The sequence below is a fragment of the Fundulus heteroclitus genome, chromosome 21 (genome assembly GCF_011125445.2).
Source record: "Fundulus heteroclitus isolate FHET01 chromosome 21, MU-UCD_Fhet_4.1, whole genome shotgun sequence".
NCBI lineage: Eukaryota > Metazoa > Chordata > Actinopteri > Cyprinodontiformes > Fundulidae > Fundulus > Fundulus heteroclitus.
Window position 1 is genome coordinate 36,486,964 of NC_046381.1, and position 18,447 is coordinate 36,505,410.

General features: G+C 39.8%; 1 protein-coding gene across 1 annotated transcript; it reads left to right on the plus strand.

Moving 5' to 3' along the window:
• Positions 1–62: 62 nt before the first annotated feature.
• Positions 63–13,869, plus strand: LOC105921699 (sialic acid-binding Ig-like lectin 14). Its single transcript, XM_036125123.1, has 9 exons — positions 63–156; positions 1,726–2,109; positions 2,466–2,765; positions 2,842–3,099; positions 4,633–4,720; positions 4,806–4,836; positions 6,711–7,036; positions 11,911–12,114; positions 13,566–13,869. The coding sequence occupies exons 1-9, from the start codon at positions 78–80 to the stop codon at positions 13,867–13,869; spliced, it is 1,974 nt and encodes a 657-aa protein (XP_035981016.1). The 5' UTR covers positions 63–77.
• Positions 13,870–18,447: the final 4,578 nt, after the last annotated feature.

The following is an 18,447-nucleotide window of genomic DNA, read 5'->3' on the forward strand; positions in this document are numbered from 1 at the left end:
ACATTTTTACTAGATGGCAACTTTTGCTTTAAAAGCAGTGAAAACAAAAACCTACCAGATCTTCTATCAAGAGAGGAATGACGATCAGTCTGATGGCAGCTCTGTCTGGGAACGTGTTGGCAGTCAACATGTTACTGAGTGTCTTCTTTCTTCCAGGTGAGCCGTTTGTTCACCTCCTTTCATTCAGAGACGTCCAATGAATCATTTCTAGTCTGAAACATTAGATCCTGATATTGTTCAAAGACTCCATGCGTAACATGCTGCAGCTGAACTGGAGTTTGTGGATCATGAAGTTTCTCTGCAGGCAGATTTTGCTCCACATTATGTTCACTGTTATGCCATTACACATGTTTTGAAGTTATTTAATGTTATTGAATAACTCTCGGCCTGTTCTGTATTGTGCAGTGAATATCAGCCCAAATGGCTGATATTGGGACAATAGTTCAAAGGATGATTTGAGCACTGGGATTCTTTTAACTGCAAACTCGGCACACATATGAAATAAATGAATGACAACTTCTCTTGTGTAAAAACAGTCAGTCATTTTGAAGAGACAAAAAGGTGTGGGCTCTGCTGTTTCCTCATCTGCTTTCTTCACATGGTCACATCTTTGTCCTCAACCGTGCCCCCTTTCTCACTGTGGGATGTCCCATTTCCATTCTTCTCTTCCCATTTGGGACTCATCTGAGTCCCAAATGTCCTGGCCATGAGCCCCTTTTTATTGCATATGTAACACTCCATATCAGCCAGGTCCATTTTCTTTCCTCTTCTTCTTCCCAGTGACCTCGATGTCCAGCTGGTTTTCATCACATTGTCTTTTCTTGTGCTTTTCTTACATTGAATTTTGCGTCTCTCATTATCAGTGATAAAATCTTGTTGTCCAAGCATTGCACAAGTTCTGCGCATACTTCTCTGTTCTTTGTTTCATCCTTGACGAGGGCTGCTTTGTCTTTCTCGTCAATCTTTGGCTCCTCCAGAATAACTTTTCTGAGGCCTCGTAACTCCATGTGCGCGAGGAACATTGTTTCTCAAAGCTCTGAATTTTCATCTAATAAAGGTCTAAACCACTTTTGGCTTTCTTGATACAGTGAAACACATTAAAAGTAAACCTTTTTAAACTTTCCTTGCTCATTTCCCTGCCAAACCTCTGCCTTTGTCCATGCGGTTGAGTTTAGGCCGTCCGGTTGGAAGACCAGCGTGAGACTGGCTCGGAGCAGCAAGCAAGTGGCTAGCTCAGAGAGTAACTCCTTGTGAATCCCGGTCTGGAATGCAATTACGCGGGCTCCGATGGACTGGGCTGGGCTGGGCTGGGCTTGGCCAATCGACAATGGGGACCTCTTCTTGTATGGCCTTAGGCTACCTGCACAGCTTGAAGGGGGGATTTTCAGATTAGCTTTTTTCTGCATAAACTGAGGAAAGGTTACAAGCAGCCTGTTTTCATGGTCGTCAGCCGGTTAGGTTCCGATGCTGAAAAGCAAGCTGTACTTAGCTGTGATTCTGGAAAACACCAATCATTGCTGGTCTATCCAGTGTGGACGCCTTCACAGTCCACAGGCAAAGGGGAAAATAAATCCGGGGGAGCTTGGTACATAATAGTTTAGGCACACTGCTGTGATTGGAGCAGTTACTTCAGTGAGGGAGTCTGCAGTGTCTCACATTTCAGAGAAGTCTGATTTTGTCTTGCCTGGCTGATTTCCTTACATCATCATTTGTCTGTTTTTACAGGTGTTTTGGCTCATTGTGGTAGATTACCACCACCGCTCAACATCACTGCACCTAATAACATTGAAGCTCTGAGTGGATCTTGTTTGGAAATCCCATGTAGCTTTAATACAGTTAATCCCAGTTATGACAGTAAAAGAACTGTCAACGGAGTGTGGATGAAAGGTAGTTTACGTTTTTGGTCTGTTCCAAAGGTAGTTATTTTCAACAGGAGTAGGTCAGTTAACACCTTTTCACTGAATATTATTGGAAACCTGACAGAGAAAAACTGCACCACTCTGTTTCCTAATTTAAACACAAGTTTTACAGACAGATACTTCTTCAGAATTGAGAACGGGAACTACAGAGGAACAGCTTGTGCTGATCCTGTCAACATAACAGTTAAAGGTAAAAGCATTTTTGTTTTAACATACCAATATATTAAAATGTATACTGCTCTGTTGTTTCCATTTTCCTTATCATTTTTACAGGTTCAAAATGTCAGAACATTGGTTTTACAGCCTGTGCAAAATGTGCAAGCATCATTAGCAAGTTTACTCTAAGCTTTTGCTAAAAAAAAAAAAAAAACACCATGTGGGCTGCTACACATATAACATTAATCAGATTGGAATTAGATACATTTGTCAGAAAAATATATATGTATATAGATGTGTGGGTGTGGGTGTGTGTGTGTGTGTGTGTGTGTGTGTGAATACATTCAGACATGTTCACTCTGAAATTATGTGTTTTATTTAAACTCCCAGATTCTCCCTGGAGTCCCAGCATTAACATCCCTGCTGATCTGAAGGAGCATCAGTCTGTCACTATCAGCTGCTCAGCTTTGACTCCCTGTCCACACTCACCTCCTGAACTCACCTGGAATCTCCAACAAGACTCTCACAGACAAACAGAGAAAAACACAGAGGGAACCTTTACAACTAAAATCCAGGAGACCATCACTCTGTCAGACACACATGATGGATACAACATCAGCTGTTCTGCCACATATCCTGTGAATGGAGGAAGCAAGACAGCAGAGACAGAAGTGACTCTCAGTGTTTCATGTAAGTGATCCTGTCAGCACGTCATGGTTCAGCTGTTTCTGATCAGTAAAGTTAATGTGTGTCCCATTTTCCTCAGATGCTCCTAGAAACACCTCAGCATCCATCAGTCCATCAGGTTTGGTGTCAGCAGGTAGCTGGGTGGAGCTGAGCTGCTCCAGCAGAGCCAAGCCTCCTGCCAGCTTCACCTGGTTCAGGAACAGCAAACATGGAGCCATTAATGTATCTGTGGGGCAGGTTTACAGCTTCAATGCTACTGAGGGAGGAGAGTATTACTGTGAGGCTACAAATGATCTGGGTCATCAGAGATCATCAGGGATACGTCTTATTAAAAAAGGTAACTATTGTAATTTTACTGATTTTATTCTCTTTTCATACTCAAAATAGACTTCATCATAGGATTTATCAAATTTTAATATTTAAGTTTTCTATCCTTTTGTAGAGGCATATTTTGCCGCAATTAGTGTTTCATGTAAGTGATCCTGTCAGCATGTCATGTAATTAGCAAAAAGATTTTACCCTTTTTTGTTAATTACCTCAAGCTCGGTAAGTCTGGGTGGAGAGCATCTGTATGCATTAATTTTAACATTTTTGCACCCAATTCTATAGATTTAGGCCTTGGTCTTTGCTCTGTATTGAGCTCCAACAAACCTCTGAGACCTTCACATAACAGCTGCCTTGACACTGAGATGAAGTTACAGACAGGTGGAGTCTTGTCCCTGCATCTGTGACTTCAAAAGGCAATTTGTTTACTCCAGTTGGAGTAAAAGGGACTGAATACATTATCTATACCTAACCTTTTTATTTTTAAAACAAATGTAAACAGTGCTTCACAGTTATGCTCTATTTTCTATTAATCAATCATATCAATATCTTGAAAAATTGATTTTTGTATATTTTTGTAAGGCTCTTGTGAAGACGAATAGACACAACAATGGATAGACCAATGAGTGGAGGAAGTTTCATTGTGTGCTTTCAGACTTTCTTCATATGTGTTATGGTTTAGACATTTTCTGTTTCCTGTTAGGACTTTTTCCCCTGCTGTTTAGTGTTCTTCCTCTCACGGCTAGTTTAGCATAGGAACGTTGCGATGTCCCCTACCAGCGCTAAGAAGCCTCAAGGTATCCCACAATCCTTTGTGTGACATTATGTGTAAGCACAGCCCGCCTCACAAAAATGAACAAAAAATCTCCGGAGAGAAGAGAGCGCAAACTTTGTGGTTAATTTTCTGAAGGCTTTATTTGACTCGCATAATCCATGTCACGTAATGAAGTCGGAGTTAAAGGCTGTTCAACATTGGCACGGCAGTCCAAAGTTCATTTCCTGCCCACGACAGAGTTCTTACCGTTGCCCCCATGAAAGGTCAGGGGGCAGGAGCTAGAAGTTATTATTAAGAGTTTTCAGTTTGAGTCTCAGTCTTTCCCTCTCACCCATCGCCACCATCCAATGAAGCTCATTCAGTCCACCTGCTGCCTGCTCATCACACTCATGCTTCCCACCCGTCTCTCCTGCTGTAGAGGCTTCCATTTGTCATTTGCTGCTTGCTGGATTATGTTGTTCTTTTTATGCCAAGCCTACCTATGACCAGTCCTTTTTTTGTTTCTATGTTGTTTTGGTGCTACTCTCAAGTTATGCACTAATCTTTATTTTTTATTTTTTGTACTCTTTTATGCCTGCCTGTCTACGTTTAGGCCCATCTCCAAGAACCTCATCCTGACACATCTCTTCAAATCATGGTTCATAAGATAAAAATGTCTTTAAGCCATCGGCTCAGATTTGACTTGTCAGCAAACTGGTGGAACATAAATTGATGATTTGGAGCCCAAACGTATTCTGGTCAGAAAAAGCTGAGTATGCTGTTCTTTTGCAGGTCATCAGGACTTTGGACTCAGTTTCTATGTTACAGTGAAGATCCTGGGAATTCTAATGCTCTACAGTACAATCATCATCTTTGAGTGGTGAGACACACCTTGCTATGAGTTGATGCTCTGTTACAGGGTGGGGTTTAATCCTTATTATTATAATTATATCATTTTTGTTCAGCTGGTTTAGATTCTCCAACAAACCAAAGAAGGTAAGCTACATGACTTCCTTAACTTTAACATCCTGTAAACTTATTGTTTAAAAGTGGATGCAGAGTGTATTTATCATGTCCTATGGCTGGATTTGTTGTAAGACTATCAGAAACAGAAGTGACTCAGAAAGTTTGAACTGCATTTAATTAACTGCAGAGCAGAAACAATTCTGCTGTTTCATGCCTACTCAGAAGATGCAGGACTCAGAAGATGATATCAACAGAGTGATGGAGATTCAGGCATCATGAACCACAAGAACATGAGGAAGATGTTCACTGGTAGAGGTGGAGGGGGGTCTTCTATTCTCTTTCTGATATCTATTTAGCTTTTATTTTATGTCATAGTAAACATTACCACAAGCATCCAGGGAGGAGGCAGCTGTTTAATTCATTTGATTACATCCAACCATTTTAAAGGAGGTAAAAAAATATAAAACGTTGCCTGTATGCCTGTATCCTAAGAATAAACAACTAAAGCACAAATCAACCGACCAAAGGAAGTTAGGATGTTTTTCTTTTGATAAGCACATGTCATGTGTAAGACTTGTTTTCTACCAATCATGCTACTTTATTATCTTATTTAGTAAAACACTGTATGTATTTAGTTTATTGTTGAGAATGAACTAAGGCTACATGTAAAATTCCAAAAATTGACTATAAAATAGCAGAGTGAATTCTTTCTTTCCTCTTGGCCTGCATGGCAAAATAGTTGAACACCACTGGTTTACAGGGACCAGATCATGGTTACCCATACCCTGTAGCTACGTTACAGTTCAGATGGATTTACAAATGGATATCTGTGCACAGCGGTGTTTTTTTGTTTGTACTTTTTTGGTCCAGAATTTTAAAGTATGACTTATTCATGAGAAAAGTGAATCATTTCAAATGTTATTTAAAAGTTGCCATAAAACCTTGTGCAGTAAAATTGCGCACATTGCTCACATAATGTCCATGTTAAGGGCATGTGTTGCTTTGGAGAAAAAGACAGATTGTGGCTGTTACTTTGTGATTAAGATTGTTTACTGAAATATGTTTTGTCTTTTCTGTATAGAAAAATAATTCTGTCTTGAATTGTTTTTGGATTTAGTATTTTATGAAAAACAAGTTTTTATTAAAATCTTTTCAATTGGCACTAGTTGTCTTGTGTTTTTTTTTTTTTGTGTTCATCTTTTCTTAAAATGACTTCGGTTATTTATACATTTGACCCTAATCCTATGATGGACACCGGAAGTTATTGCCATACTTTTGCTGGTCCCTGTACAAACGTGTTAGATCAATTCAATTATAAATTCTCAAACATTCCTTGTGTCATAATTTTGTTCAGGCACTTTGACGAAATCAAGCAGTCATACGTTCGAGCTCAGGTTTTGTATTTGTGGCTGTATTCTATATTGTTTTGCAACAGCGGCATGTCTTGAAGTAACATAGAACACTTTCTTTGAACACCTCCAGGTCTGGGTCTCCATTTATTTCCTAGTTGGTCCCATCAGCAGTCCTGCTGGGGGTATCATCAGGCCATGTTTGATCAGTTTTTGTGATTTTAAAAGCAGTTTTCTTGAGGAAGACATAAGTGGAAATTAAAAACAGATGTGATGATCCTGGCACTGGGGCGGATCCTGCTCTTAATCAGTCACACCTGTTCAGTCTCCACCTATCTGCAATCAACCTCTACTGGCTCCACCTGTCTCCAGCTGCATAAAAATCCCGTCCTTGTCAGTCTCCAGTGCCAGATCGTCTTCGAGCCACCGTGGAGAACTTTCCAGCACTATTCCAGAAAACCTGCCTGTCTGTTGCACGACCTGTTTTGCCCTCTGTTTTTTGAGCCTGCCCGGTCCCGTTCTGGTTATCCTGCCTGCCTGAGTTCTGCCTTGCAGCCTCTGGATTCTGGACTGATTCCCCGTGTTTCTGACATCGGCCCGCCTGTGAGTATTGGAACCTGCCTGTCCCCTTTAAGCCTGTTGCTCTGTCGGATTTCGGACCTGGACCCGGACCCTCTTTGGATTTCCCCTCTGTACCACTGCTGGAGTTGTGGATTAACCATTACCGGACCCGGACTGTCTCTGGACTTACGCCCCTGGAAAACCCCTCGTCGTCTGACTGCTGCCAGCCGCTCTACGGTCCGTTCCCATCTACCAGCGGACGGCTTCTGCCCCGAACACTCCCAGCTGTCTCTCCGTGCCCTGGCTGCTCTCGTTATCAGGTTAGTCAGTTTGTTACTTTGCTAACCTGCCTCAGCAGTCTCTGACCTGTCCCTCTGCTTCCAGGGAAGCTCCAGCCATAACAACAGCTGCACGCCCGAGAGCCGACACTGGTTTTACCCTACTTATTAATAAACTGTCTGTAAAGTCACTGACCTGTCGTGGTTGAATCTTGGGTCCGATTCTGATACATTACAACAGACACATGTGGCCAGACTGGGCCAGGTGTGGTAGTGGCTTAGCCAGCTTGATGCTGCTGTACACCTTGTCCAATGTGTCTTCTGGTAGCGTACTTTATATGCTGGTGTAATTTAGAGAGTACAACCTTTAAGTCTCCATGATTAAAGTCACCCACTATAATATTGTGTACAGCATTAAGATGCTTGCTCTGCTAGATGCTAAAGCTGCTGTAAAAGTCTGATAGTCGAGCTAGAATTAGCATTTGGTGTGATATAAACAGTAATTACCAAGACTATGGTGCGCTGGAGATACACTGCCCTGCATTTCACTGTCACATATACCCCGTTTAAACTACCCCTTTTTAACTGTGCCGAGACCAGTCCGAGCTCGGTAACCGAGATCACTATGGAGTGTAAATGGAACGCAAACTGAACTGAACCGAGCCAGACACAACCGGACCGTGCTAAATGCAGACCAGTTCCATGTGTGGGCTCGGCCTGAGCGCATGAGCAGAACACGTCATCTCTTTACAGCCAGCTGACATTTCCGACATTCATAAAAATACTAGCTTCCCTACCGTGACACACGATTTCCAGGGATGATTCTGCTTAGCAGTGTGATGAACCTTAGCATCTGTCGTTTCCTGCGTCTGTAAATCCTTATTAGACGTTTGTTTGTCTTATCCACTTCCCAAAAGCCGACTCTGTCAAGTAAATTCACCGCAAACTCTCAGCAAACAATGAAAAATATTCAAACATAACTTCCTGAATGTTACGGGCGCTGCCATTTTATTTTCTTGATTTCCTCCTTCAGTCCTAGAGAGCAGTAGTACCGCAGATTGTCACTTGGAGACGAGAAAACCAAGGAACTGAGATAGCGTGATGTGTAAACGGTCGTCAGAACCAAGCTAGGCTTGGTTAACTGATCCAAGCTCGGACCGGGCATGGATCGGTTTAACAAGGGTAGTGTAAATGGGGCTATACTGTAGGTCTGATGTGTACATCTACAGACACTCTAGGTTATTTAAGAACACACAGAACCACCCCCCATTCCCCTTAGGTCTTATTCTTACCAGAGCCCAGCATCCTGTCATGGCCCTGCTTAGTGTCGCCTGTTATCTTTATAGCAAAATCCGGGTTGGATGAGAGAGCAAATGCAAAACCAGATAATCCCAATCCAGGAGTAAATCACTTCATCAATAACACAAAATCAACACTAAGACAATGTTTTAAACACAAAATATAATGTAAGATTTAGATTATGTTCCACAGATTTCAAAACCATTTGCATTGCATTAAATGTATTGTCCATTAATTATTGGATTTTCACTGTACAATAACTGTGTAAAGTGCTTTTATTACTAACTTTTAAAGTTATATACTTGTGCAAGATTAGGTGGAGTGAATTAGTCATGCCGACCACTCGAACTGCTTCACAGTAAATCCTCATTCACCCAGTTTCACTCGCAAACTCTCATGCATCGAAAACAACATGTAAAAGGAGAACGATGGAATTGAACCATACCATACCAATTTTATTTATAAAACACTCTACACACCCACAGGACCAAAGTGCTATACACAATCATAAATTACAAATGATCAGTCACAAAACAATTAGCAAAATGGCATAGAAAAGTAGTGATAAAATAAAAAAAAAGTAAAACGCAGTAAAACAAAGTCAACATCTCAGATTGTGTCAAAAGCCAAGGAAAAGAGATGGGGCTTAAGAAGGGATTCAAAATCAGAAAGGGACGAGGCCTGTCTAGTGCCCAAGAGAAGGTCATTCCACAGTTTGGAAGCTGCTACAGAAAATGCACTTCACTTGTGCTTGGACAACATATTCTTCCCACAGATTCTTCCCCCATGTTCATCCATCCATCCATTTTCCAAACCGCTTAATCCCTCATGGGGTCGCGGGGGGTGCTGGTGCCTATCTCCAGCGTTCACGGGGCGGGAGGCGGGGTTCACCTGGACAGGTCGCCAGTCTGTCGCAGGGCCCCCATGTTCATTTAGAAGTTTAAAATGTTTTCATATTTTTTTTTATTTATACTGAAAATGATTTTTTTTGATACCCTAATCATCTTTTTTTGGAATCAAGTTATATTTTAGAAACTTGCATCATAGTTCACAGCTGTATCATGTAAAAATATTGACAGCTCATCTTTATTACATGTGTCGTACTTGTAAATCTAACAATTTCATGCAGTAATCGGCTTCCAGTAATAACTATAAATACAGGAACGTCCCCGTCTGAACAATGCAGTTCTACTTGTGATTGAAATAACTTTTATAAAGTCCGCAGTTTGCTGATAGTCAGATCTTTTTTCAGAGTTATCCAAACAGAATTTAATGAAAATGAACATGTTTTTCTGCTTCACATTTTTTATTTTTGCATTTTCAATTATAAAAATGTGGTTGTAAATCTTTTGTTGTTTTAAAATATTTCTGGCCACAGGGGAAAAGGTAGATATAATGCCCAAAATTACAACCCACAATAGCAATCTAGAGCTAGAAAATATTTTGTTCTACTCTGCTATAAGAATTGTCCCAGGGATTGGACTCAGATAAGATTTCACTAACACATGTAGAGTCAGAAAAAACAAGGAAAATCTAAAGCAAAAACTCCTCCCATTGATGATGGACTTTACCACAATTACTCTGTTGATATCATGCGGGTCTTCTTCCCATGGATGTAAAACATAAAATGTGTTGCTGCCCTGCAATTTAAACTGTTGTATGAAAAAATACATGACATTGGTTTTCCCCCTCTGTTGAATCAACACAACAATGCGAGGAGGAGTTTGATTATCCCTGAGGTCCTGTGAGCTGTCCAAGGCTTTGGTTCCAAGGTTCACATTGATAAGAAAGTTGAATATTATAAACTTCAAGGAGATTTGACAAATTAATAACAAATTGACCTAGCTAAAACCTTGATGTTGCTAATTACAATTACTTGTTATTTTGATGATATTAAATCCATTTCATTTTGTACATGGTTTATTTGTTTTACTGATGAAAGAGCCACAAATAAACCTGATTTGATGGTTGCATAAAAAATACCAAATCTAAATATATGAAAATTTGTCATGCAACTGAATTATACAAATCCCACAATTTTGGCCAAATTGCATCTTGTTTGTGCTGAAATGAATTAGAATTTCTTTAAAATGTCTTTAAACTAAAGCATATTTTAATTTGAAAGGCAATTTAACCCATCATATATGTTAAAAAAAACAATACAAAAGATTAAAAGCTTTGGTGACCTATAACTTCCCAACTCGTATACTCGTAATACCCCTTGGCATCTAGAGTGCAGAATATCCACAAAATTTTCAGTCAAGGTCCATTGGGTTAGTCATGGGTGGATACTGACGAAAAATTATTCGATACACAATCTACTTAAAACTTAATTGAAAAAATACTTGTTCAAACCAATGCAACAAAAAAGCATTTTAATTTGTGTTTTGGTGACATGTATAATGTTAGAAAACGCCACAGCCCAAAATATGCACCATCATCTGGTAGCCACAAGATGGTCCCATAAGCTCTTCAAAATATCTTAGCAGAGAAGCGCTTTGTGATGAGTTCTGGACTCCTTACCCCAAAAACATCTTTGGGGTAAGGCCTAGAAGTAGATAGATTGCCCAAAATTACAATCCTCTAGGAAAGAGCAATCTAGAGGTAGTTAATATTTTGTTCTACTGTTCAATAAGAATTGTTCCAATGATTGAGTTCAGCAAAGCATTAGATTTTACAACAGCTAACACAGGTAGAGTAAAAGAAGGAAGAACTAAAACAAAAACTCCTCCCATTGATTATGGTCTTGATCACAATTACTCTGTTGATGTCATATGCTTGTTCTTCCTGTGGATGTAAAACATAAAATGTGTTGCTGCTTTGAAGCTTAAACTGTTGTACGTGTCAGCTTTTGCCATGATTAGTTGTCTACCAATAGTGCAGTGAATGAGGTTGAAAAAGGAGCCTGTATGGTTCCTCTCACAGCTCCTTTAGCATAGGAACCTCGCAAGGTCCCTTAAACAGGGCATACACTGTACAAGTTTTTGCCCTTTTTGGGCCAATTCGTGCAAAACTTTTTTGCATGGGGCTGAGTTTCAGCTTCATCATGCGTCCTGTATCGTGTAGTATATAGGGGGTAATGAGGGGTGATTAGCCTCTCATGACGACTTCCCGATCAGGAATCGGACGGTCGGATGAAAATTAAACATGTTTAAAATTCAATTGGCCCTCGTGAGTGATTGTGCGCGTATCCTGCTGTAGAAGGAGAGTTACGAGCGTCTACGAGATGATTTTTCCCCAACCTCACGCACTGTGCATGTGCAATTCAATTCAATTTTATTTATATAGCGCCAAATCATGAAACATGTCATCTCAAGGCACATTACAAAGTCAAGTTCAATCATATTATACAGATTGGGTCAGATTATACAGATTGGTCAAAAATGTCCTACATAAGGAAACCAGTTGATTGCATCAAAGTCCCAACAAGCAGCATTCACTCCTGGAGAACCGTAGAGCCACAGGGAGAGTCGTCTGCATTGTACATGGCTTTGCTGCAACCTGGACGAGTGTTTTGACAACATCGTAATGGGGAAATCTAAAAATCCCGCAGCTTCAAACACACCTTCATTTAAACGCAGCCGGTCTAGCTCATCTTCTACTTTGTCTCTTGACAGGAGCTACAGCGACGTCCTGGAATCCATCAACAAGAAGCTTACCAGCCTGGACGTCCACCTCGCTTTGGTAGAAGTCCTACATAAGGAGTTTCAAGCCCTGAGGGAGTCGGTGGAATTTAGCCAAGCCCAGCTGGCTTCTATCACCACCGAGAACGAAGCGCTGAGGGGGAAAGTCACGGAGCGCACCGAGGGGATGATGCAGCTGTCCGGCGAAAATAAGAAGATGAAAGAATCCATTCTGGACATACAGTTGCGAAGTATGAGAGATAATCTTGTCTTTGCAGGCATCCCGGAGCAGCAGGAGGAGGATCCCGAGGTGGTAATCCGTGAGTTTCTCCAGCAGAAGCTGAAAATCCCGGCGGATCAGATAAAAAACATCACCTTTCTACGGGTTCACCGGCTCGGAGGTAAGAAACCCGATAAAACCCGTCCCAGACAGATTGTAGCTAAATTTGAGCATTATAAACAAAAAGAGCAGGTAAGAAGTCAGGGCAGAGAGCTGAGAGGAACGGATTTCAGTGTTAATGAACAGTTTCCTAAGGAAATCCTAGATCGTACGCGAGTGTTATTCCCAATCAGGAAGAAATACATTACGGAAGGCGTCAGAGCTACAGAAGCAGTTGACAAACTTTATATTAATAGTCAGTTGTTCAGGGATCAGAAGATCACTCCTTGGCTTTATGAGATGCACAACAGGTGGATTTAAAGCATGTCACACTTGATAAAAGTGCATAGATCGGAACACGGTGATAAATGAAATAAATGCACAGCTCAAGAGCACGTTGGCGCGGTATGGTTGTTAGTCACGGTTGGGTACACGAGGCATGGGCTGTGGTTCTTCCTCTTTCACCTTTTCTCACTCTTTGCACTTTCTTAATTCTCTGGCTTTCTTTATATTATTCATCTGCTTATTTCCTGTTGACCAGACAATCACAAGCACATCATATGATGCTACCTGGGTCTTTGTACAACTATTTTTTCCAAGTACATGCACTTTTCAACTTCTCACTTACACCTATGATAAATGTAAAGTTTGTGTCATGGAATGTGCATGGAGCTGGCACCAGGGAAAAAAAGGTAAAGATCATTCTCTTCCTTTTATCTCTTCTTTCTTTCACCTCTTCTTTCTCTTTTTTTTTCTCTCAGAAAAAAGAAAAAAAAAAAAAAAAAAAAAAAAAAAAAAAGATCTTTAACCGGCTTACAAGATTAAAGGCAGATGTTTTTTTTATTGCAAGAAACCCATAAATCAGCTACAACTGTAAGTGATCTTAACTCACCTGAGTTCCCTAATGTGTTTGTCGCCTGCTATAACTCTAGACAGGGAGGAGTAGCAATTTTAATCCACAAAAACGTTAGTTTTACAATATTAGACAAAATTATACATCCTGAAGGTGTCAGGGTTCTCTTTGTTTTCCGTGCTCTAACTCTGCTCCACAGGTGGTTCTAGTTGACTGGGGGGCGTGGCCCACACCTGCGGCTCGTCAGGAGCGGCTTCCACTGGCTTCTTAAGGAGTGCTCAGACAGATGGAAGACGCCAGAGTGTTAACCCAGTCGTGGTATGCCTAGGCCTCTGATCTGACTCCTGTGCCTTGTATTTGTGAATTCTTGGAAATCCTGTTTTTGGAATAATTTTTGTCTCTCTTGGTGTTCTTCAGTGTTTCGTGTTTGGATTTACTCACCTGCCTTGACATCGTGCTCAAAGAACCAGTTCCTCAGAATCCCCGCCGCTCCGATTTTGCTCTGGCAGCTCCCCTCATACTCTCTTGGTTGTACCAAGCCAGGTGTGAGACCCCCGTCCCTGGATTCACCTGGTTCACCCGCAATACTCCGGTTCTTCCATCTGCTCCTCCCGTCTGCCATCAACTGTGGTGCTCTGTCAGCTCTCCAGTCACTCAGCCACCTGTTACCATCAATGAGGTACGGTCACAGAGTTCCCTCGTCATTACTCTCCCCGGATAGGTCTTCTCGACTAAATGTGAAGCGGCGCAGCTTCTGGAATTTTCCCCTGGTTCGATCTCTCATAACTTTGTTCCTCTTTCTTTCCATAGTCGTTCCAGCACTGGCGTTCAGACCTCGCTCAAGCCACACGTTGTGTCTTTCCCCGTTGTCCGAGCCTTTAATAAACATCTTAAATTTATTCCTGTCTCTATCTATATCTGCAGGTGGGCTAAACACTTAAAAACCATGACAGAAGGTAGATTCATAATAATTAAAACATGGATTCATAACCAGAAGGTATGTATTGTCAGTGTATATGGTCCAAATGTTGATAAACCCTCATTCCTCCACAAACTCTTCCATGCACTTTCAAAACACGGGGATTGTTCTCTAATTGTTGGGGGTGACTTCAACTTTGGTCTAAAAGAGGAAATAAACAGGTTGAATACAACAGGGACTCAGCACAGTTGACAGTCAATAAATGTAGTCAAACAATACATGAGTGATTTTGGTCTTTGCAATGCATGGCGATCTCTTCATCCTAACAGTAAGGAATTTTTTTTTTTTTTTCAAATGTCCACCATTCTTACTCTCGTTTGGACTATTTCTTAATCAGCAGCTCGCTGCTGTCAGACATTTCAGAGGCTGTAATTCATCCTATTGCTGTCAGTGATCATGCTCCTGTTACTTTAACCCTATTAAATAAATAAAATAACCCCACAAAACAAGAGCTGGAGATTTAATACATCGCTGCTTGAAGATGAAGAATTTATTAAAAAAATTCAAAGAAGAGTGGGCTTCATACTTGAAACCAGGCACATCAGCGTCTATACTATGGCAAGCAGGGAAAGCAGTGATGAGAGGTAAAATAATTTTATTGTCATCTCATTAAAAAAAAAAAGAAAACAAAAAGATTCAGGAATTAGAAGGAAAAACACTAGAAACTTTTCAAGAAGAGAAAAAGTTGGATAAAATCTGTAAAGTAAAATTAGAATTAAACCAATATATTGAAAAGCAAAATAAATTTCAAATCGAAGACTTCGAATAGAAAATTTTGAACATGATCTGTTGTGTAGGACAAGATGTTGTTATCCCAATAGACAGCTAGGGCCCGGGACAACACACACACACAACCCCCCCCCCCCCTCCCCACCCAAAAAAAAAAAAAACTTAACTGTATACTTCATGCCCTGGAAATCTCTGTATTTTATATTGGATATTTTCAACCCATCTATTGAATTAGTGCACTAGTTGATCTTTTCTTCATAAGAGAACAGCAGCACCGCAGTCAAAATATGGCCTTTTTTGACCTGTTGTATATTAGCCAGCCCATAACAAATGTTTTCCCTTCCATTGCAGGAGGTAGAATATGTTAGATACTTTGGGAATTGTCTGCCCTCTGAATCTCTGAGAAAGGCTTCCTTTTTGCCATTAAACGCACAACATTCACAGATACTTTCGACATTTAAGCTTGATGTATCATGAAACTGTTGACCTTTCGGGTTTTGTGATTTTTATTTTATTTTTACAATTTATTAATAATAATAATATAATAATAATAATAATAATTTTATGTTCGTTTTTTTTCTTCCTAATCCACCTCTTATATCTTTCAATCCTTATGTAATTTTGTCTGTATTGTGTGCACCTGCCTGTTGCTTTAATCCTATAAATTTCCCTGTCGTGGGATAAATAAAGGATTAGCTAATGTTATCTTATCTTAAATAACACTTTTTAATAGGATATATGTACTGGGTTCTTTCAAGGTCTTAATTACATTTTCTGTGTGGGCTCCAGTAACATATGATAGATAATATCTACTGTGAAAGTTAACATGAACTGCTGCTGAAGACCACTCTGATCTACATGGATGTTCTCTGGAGGACTGAAACGCCTCAGTCAGTGACGTCAGTCTGTGGGTCTGTCGGGGCAATGAGAAAAGTTTCGTCTCCTTTTCTGTTTCTCGGCGTTTTCTTGCTCATGGTTTTTCCATGTGCTTAAATAGATTTGTTGCGTTTCCACTGAATTTAACTGGCTTTTTACAAAACATAGAGCTTGATTTCATTTACGGTATTAAAATAAAGCCAAACGGCACAACTTTCACTCTTCATGTTTTTCCGCTGGTGCAGTCTCTCTCTCTCTCCGAGTCTGAGCAGCAGCCGTGCGGTTGTTTGTGAGAAACAGTTGAGTGGGCGGGCCAGGCTGAAAGGGCTGAAAGGGCTGATGGGACTCTGAAGAAATCAAAGGCTCTCCACAGGAGGTCGTGAGGGACTGAGCCAAAAGCGTTTGCGAGGTCCAGGAATACTACGTGGAGATCTGTCCCCTTCTTCCTGGCGAGCTGGATTTGATCCCAGATGCTGCCGTGCTCCACACATCCTGAGATGCCTGCTTTCTGAATTGATGTGTCAATCAGGTGGTTTCTTTGCAGGTAACTTGCTAACCGATGAGCAACCACGCTGAAAAAGATTTTCCCCTCGACATTCAGAAGGCTGATCTGGCAATAAATCAGGAAGCTTCCTAGCTAATCAGCTAAAAATAAAGAGAAAACGACTATATTTGCAGTTACAGACTGAACTAGTAATACATTACGTGATCCAGAATGTATAAACAACACCTTTCGAGATTTCTACAAATCTTTATACACATCACAGATAAATCCATAAGATAATGACATCAAGCAATTTCTGGATAAAATTACACTTCCTAAATGATCAGATAGCCAAAGAACGACACTGGACTCACCGCTGACAACAGTTGAAGTTCAGGAAGCTCTAAAAAGCATGCCCAATAGTCTCCAGGTCCAGATGGATTCTCTATTGAATAAGATTAGTCTTTACACTGATGATGTATTACTTTATCTCCAGCACTCAAACTCTTCCCTTTCTCAAGTAATTAGATTAGTAGAATCTTTCTCATAAACTGGTCTAAATCTACGGTACTGCCAATTAATTGCTCTTTTCAGAACCCCCTAGATTTGCAATTGCAATCAGGAAATCTTAAATATTTGGGTATTACTGTGTTGTCTAAACTAGAGGATTTAGTAAAATTTAACCACACCCCACTCCACACCCCACTTTTAAAAAAGACAGAAGAGGAAATTGAAAGATGGAAATCTCTTCCAATTTCACTTATGGGGAGGGTAGCTTCATTTAAAATGATGGTCTTACCTAGAATTAATTACTTATTTTCAATGATGACTCTTCTATCTCTAAATTTATTTGGAAAGATAAATCCCCCCGTATCAGCTTAAAGACACTACAGAAAACTAAAGATAGATACAATACATCCCTAAATGGATGAAACATAATCCTTTAGACGAGCCCTGGATAGACACAGAACAGAAAATATGCAATAATATCATGATTTCAAATTTGCTGTTTAATAGCTCAAATATAAAACGGCATACATGCTTTAAAAATATTAACATTACATGGCATTAGTAAAAATTAATTCTTAGAATATGAACAAATTAAATCTATAATTAGAAATAAATTTAAGCATATTAAAGGTGGTTTAGAAATCCCAAATAATATATTAGAGTTTCTAGATTTAACCCCCCCCCCCCCCAAACTACTGTCTACATAATACAGGACACTGACTTTTCTAGAAATTCTCCTGGCCTAAACCATAAAGTTGAAATATATATCTCTATGGGTAATGAAGAAATATGCAATTCAATTTCTGAAATAAAATAACTTTTAGTTTAGTTAGTTAAGAAAGTTGATTCAAAACTATGACTGTTAGGATTAGTTGGTGTCCTTGTGTGTGTGTGTGTGTGTGTGTGTGTGTGTGTGTGTGTGTGTGTGTGTGTGTGTGTGTGTGTGTGTGTGTGTGTGAGAGAGTTGGTTACACCCTAACAATGCATGATGTTAAAATTAAAAAGTTTTACAATTTTTTTGTTCAGCATGTAGAGGACCTTTGTTGTCACAAAGATTTGTCATCTTTCTTTAGTTGTTGGTTTTAAGATCTGTGCTACTCAGAGTAGTCAAAGCAGTCCCTGGATCTCTTATCTTTAGCTTAATCTTTTTGTTCTCTTCAAATTACTTATTGCAGAAGGCCACTTCAGTTTTAACATCACTGCTTTAAAATACTTTTTATAAAAGAAAATACATCAAAAGTATTTGCCTTTTTAATTACAAACCTTTGATCCTAAGCGTTTTTTTTTTAATTATGCAAGGAATATTTTTGTCTAATTGCTTTAAACTTTAATGTAGTCCCTATTTATGCACCAACCACTACAAAGCCAGATGGATTTGATCTGCATTTATAATAAACCCACCTCTACCTCCATACCTCCCCACAGTTCTTTAAGTGTATTTTTTTTATATTCAGCTGTCAAACTTCTTAATATTGTTGTTCCATAATGTTTTTTTTAAGTTTTGTTCATTCCAAAGGTCCCTGCAGCCATTTGACTCCAAGTAAGACTGAATTAGAATTACACTAATTGGCTTCAGCACAAGCTTGATTAGCCACCGTTATATTCCAGCCACAGGGTCAAATATTTGATCAGATTTTGTTGTTTCGTCTGTTAATTATTTTAAGACCACATTTGTACAAATATTTCTCTTTCTTTTACAGACCATCTTATTGCTTTTTCTT

Bases quoted from the DNA above. Each gene is read 5' to 3' on its own strand.
- LOC105921699 (XM_036125123.1), top strand. From the start codon at position 78: ATGACGATCAGTCTGATGGCAGCTCTGTCTGGGAACGTGTTGGCAGTC. The intron at 4,837-6,710 runs GTAAGCTACATG...TCTGCCTTGCAG, and splicing joins TCTCCAACAAACCAAAGAAG to CCTCTGGATTCTGGACTGAT. The intron at 12,115-13,565 runs GTCCGGCGAAAA...GGTGTTCTTCAG, and splicing joins ACCGAGGGGATGATGCAGCT to TGTTTCGTGTTTGGATTTAC.